Here is a 3,638-nt window from a genome sequence, read left to right as displayed (position 1 = left end):
TTGGCGTTGCGGGGCGGCGAGGTGCGCTCGCGCCTCCTGCGCCCTTTGCCGACCTCGACCTCACCTCCACCTGGACTCGGGCTGACCTCCGCCCGGACGCGAACTCGTCACGTGACCCCGCCGGTGAGTTGGCGGCTCAGCCGAGTGCGTCGCGTGGCGCCCAATTTTCGCCCGGGTGGTTGGAAACGTCTTTGTCGCACTCTCCGAAAGCTCTTCAACTTTGTTAGCCTTTCGTGCTCAGTTTTTCAAAACATGTTGTCATTTCTTTTCTCGGCCACTTTTTAGCAGTTTTTGTTGTTTTGTTCTCCCCGGCAAAAGCAGCTTAGCTCATCATTTTGTCTTTGTAGTTTTCCCAGCAATTGTATGCTGGTTTTTCACATTCCGTCGTCGCTCATTAGCATGTGCCACTTTGTCGCTCGTCGCTTTGCGCCCAAGCTTTGAGGTCACTCGACTGCCTTCAACTTTCCCCCTTCCTTGTCTAACATAATGGCAGCGTTGGAAGGGTAACCGTGGACGTGTCAACTGATTGTCTCTGTAACCTTGTCAGCACTTATTAATAAAAACAAATAGAAACCCCCATTTTTAAAAAATCCCATCGTCTGACCTTGGTGACCTCTCCCGCTTCCTACCGAGGACCCAGAGCAGGTTGGTACCGCGCAAGCCAAAACGCGCTCGTATTTTGTTTCCTGACTTGGGTTTGATGACCCCTCCCCCATAGAAGCTCATTGCATTCAAAAAGGCCCGTCCAGTATTCCGACGTTGAAACGAGAAACAGGAGACGGCAACGCTGCCCCCTGGCGGACGGAGGAAGGAACGCCCTTTCAACGCGTCAACATCTGGAAAGCGCCGCGTGGGTTCCCGCTGATCCGCGAACACGCACTCAGCAGTTCACACGCATAAGAGTTACAAATCAGTCATGGCAAAGAAGTCAAAAAAGTGAAAATTGCGGATGTACCTCACCACACGTAAACGCACAAACATCGGGGGAAAACTGACGTACAGCAACAGGAGCGCGCATCTTTTATTCAGTCATTTTCTCGCTCTGTCTCGCAAACACTTTGGGAAACCGGCAGCGACGACTTTGGTCTCATTTTCCACGTCCGCCTCACGCGAGCGCGCGGGCCGAGCGCACTCGCGCCCCGCGTGCGCGCCGGGAGTTGGAGTTCGCGAGGCGCACATAGTGACGCCGCCTACGGGAGCAAGAACGGCATCTCCCGACATGCCCCGCGCGCGCCTCTCGCGCCCCCTTCCTTTCCCTCCTTCCTTCCTCGGTCGAGGTGCTGCGGCGTCCGCGAGCGGGATGACGACAAGCCGCCTCGGCGGCCCGGAGCCTCCGAACCGAGCGTGAACGCCGAACCCGAATGGCAGCGGCGGACCGTGGGCCGAGCCGACACTCTCTTGTTCGGCCTTGAAGCCGACGACAGCGTCGCCTGGGCTGCGAGCGCGAGGGGGATCGAGGGGCCGGGCCGGGTCGGGTCGGGCCGAGCCGAGCCACGTCGGCTCACCCCGGTCATGCAAAGTCCGCCCGAGGGTCCACGTCGAGGTTCCGGCGAGTCCGCCGACGGCCGCTGGTTCGCGCGAGCGTAGCGGAAGTGGAAGCGGTGAGGGTTCCGGAGCCTCCGCCCGCTGCAGCTGACGACGAGCCCTCGCGTGTGACGTCGAGCGCCGACCGTGGAGGGCGTGGAAGGGTCCGCTCCGCTCGGAAATCGCCACATCGTGAGTAGTCCTCCTCTCGTCGTTCTCTCGCCTCGCAAAAACGACACTCGGCGGCGGCTCGAGCGGATCGCGACCGCGCCGTCACAACAACAAAGCGACACGTGAAACGTTTCGCGCGTGCCACCTGTTGAGGGGAGCGGCGTGACGCGCCTCTGCGTCTGGTTCGCGCGAACGCGGTCACGTGACATTGACGCCAGCGCCCGCGCGCCGATCGGCTCGGCGCTCGACGTCTTCGAGGTCTGCGGTCGCGAGCGCCACAGATCGAGGGAAACGCGGCTCGTTTCAAATGCGTCGAGATGCCGCAAAGACCAAAAGGTCTCGGGCCGTCAATGCCTCGGCCTGTCGTTGAGCGGCACGTTTCCAACGGCCACGGTTGGCGCGAATCGCCATTGTCACCGCGAAGACGTATCGAGTGATACATACGCCTTCCTCCTGGCGAAAGCCGTCAAGGGCGCCGGCCTCCATCGACGCCCGCTCTCAGGCTGACCTCGCGATGCTCACGCTCCAAAACGGAGCCAACGGACAGCTTCCGATTCCCGCAGCATGCGCCGATGGAGATGAAAATTCTCTCCCGAGTGTGCGAGTGCTGGCCCGTATGGGCGGGAAAAAATAATAATTCCATGGCGATATTGGCCGTTTTATGGCGCGGTTTTGCGACCGGGCCCTCGGAAACCTGCACTCGGCTCCCAAACTTTGCGCCGCCACGTCATGAGCGCGATCTCCGCGAAGACGGAGCCGAGCGCCGGTGCAAAGGAAGCGGCGCCATCGGCAGCCGCGGTTATTTCTCGGGCGATTCAAAAGCCGCCGCGCGGGTGTTTGCGTCTTTTCAGCATTCCCGCCGGCGGGGCGAGCGGCGTCATGGAGCGCTGGGGCAGCGTCCAGCTGGACGTGCCGGACTTCAGCAACTCGGTGCTGTCCCACCTCAACCAGCTGCGGGCCCAAGGGCGGCTGTGCGACATCGTGGTCCACGTCCAGGGGCAGAGTTTCCGGGCGCACAAGGCGGTCCTGGCCGCCAGCTCGCCCTACTTCCGGGACCACATGTCCCTGAGCCAGATGAGCACCGTGTCGCTGACGGTCATCCGCAACGCGTCCGTCTTCGAGCAGCTGCTGGCCTTCTGCTACACGGGCCGCCTGCGGCTGCAGCTGCGCGACATCATCAGCTACCTGACGGCCGCCAGCTTCCTGCAGATGCAGGAGGTCATCGACCGCTGCACGCGCATCCTGGAGGGGATCCACCTCAAGATCGGCCCGGCCGTGAGGCTGACAGGTGAGCGGCGCCTTCGCGACCGCCGCGTCGCCAGCGCGTTGACGCGCCTTTTGTGTGCGTTGCGTCAGGTCCAGCCCCCCGGGCGGCGTCCTCGCCGATCGGCGGCGGGCCGAAAGCGAATCTCCGAGCAGAAGCGAAGACCCGCCGCGCGCCAACTCCCAGGTCGCGTGCCGCCGCGGATTCGGTTCGGTCCCGATGGGGCGCGCGTTGTGACCGAGCGCGTGTTTGTGTGGGCGGCAGGGCGAGGAGGCGGCGGCGGGGGCGTACGAGGACTACGCCAGGGACCCGCCGGGCGAGCGCTGGTTCCGCTACAACCCGCGGCTGACCTGCATCTACTGCTGCAAGTCCTTCAACCAGAAGGGCAGCCTGGACCGCCACATGCGCCTCCACATGGGCATCACGCCCTTCACGTGCCGCCTGTGCGGCAAGAAGTACACGCGCAAGGACCAGCTGGAGTACCACATCCGCAAGCACACGGGCAACAAGCCCTTCACGTGCCGCCTGTGCGCCAAGAGCTTCCCCTTCCAGGCCATCCTCAACCAGCACCTGCGCAAGAACCCCCCGGGACAGCGCGCCCGCAGCGCCTCGCCCGAGACCACCACCGCCTCCCTCGGCGCCAGGGGGGCCTCCCCCGGACGGGAGGACCCCGAGGGCG

General features: G+C 63.3%; 2 protein-coding genes across 2 annotated transcripts in view; both read left to right on the top strand.

Annotated features, from left to right (window-relative positions):
- s1pr1 (sphingosine-1-phosphate receptor 1) overlaps positions 1–2,202 on the top strand; it is a 3,655-nt gene extending 1,453 nt beyond the window's left edge. Inside the window, exons 3-5 of the mRNA XM_019855789.1 lie at positions 1,786–1,796; positions 1,914–2,031; positions 2,120–2,202. Of these exons, the coding sequence (XP_019711348.1) occupies positions 1,786–1,796; positions 1,914–2,031; positions 2,120–2,202 (212 nt within the window). The remainder of the gene's footprint in view (positions 1–1,785; positions 1,797–1,913; positions 2,032–2,119) is intronic.
- The window catches only part of zbtb37 (zinc finger and BTB domain containing 37), a 3,089-nt gene continuing 999 nt past the window's right edge, over positions 1,549–3,638 (top strand). The window contains exons 1-4 of the mRNA XM_019855788.1: positions 1,549–1,716; positions 2,547–2,983; positions 3,033–3,145; positions 3,224–3,638. Coding sequence (XP_019711347.1) covers positions 2,575–2,983; positions 3,033–3,145; positions 3,224–3,638 — 937 coding nt within the window. The 5' untranslated portion in view covers positions 1,549–1,716; positions 2,547–2,574. The remainder of the gene's footprint in view (positions 1,717–2,546; positions 2,984–3,032; positions 3,146–3,223) is intronic.

The sequence above is a fragment of the Hippocampus comes genome, unplaced genomic scaffold, assembly GCF_001891065.2.
Source record: "Hippocampus comes isolate QL1 unplaced genomic scaffold, H_comes_QL1_v1.1 scaffold463, whole genome shotgun sequence".
NCBI lineage: Eukaryota > Metazoa > Chordata > Actinopteri > Syngnathiformes > Syngnathidae > Hippocampus > Hippocampus comes.
Note: the sequence above shows the minus strand (reverse complement) of the source record. Positions and strands in the feature narration are given on the sequence as shown.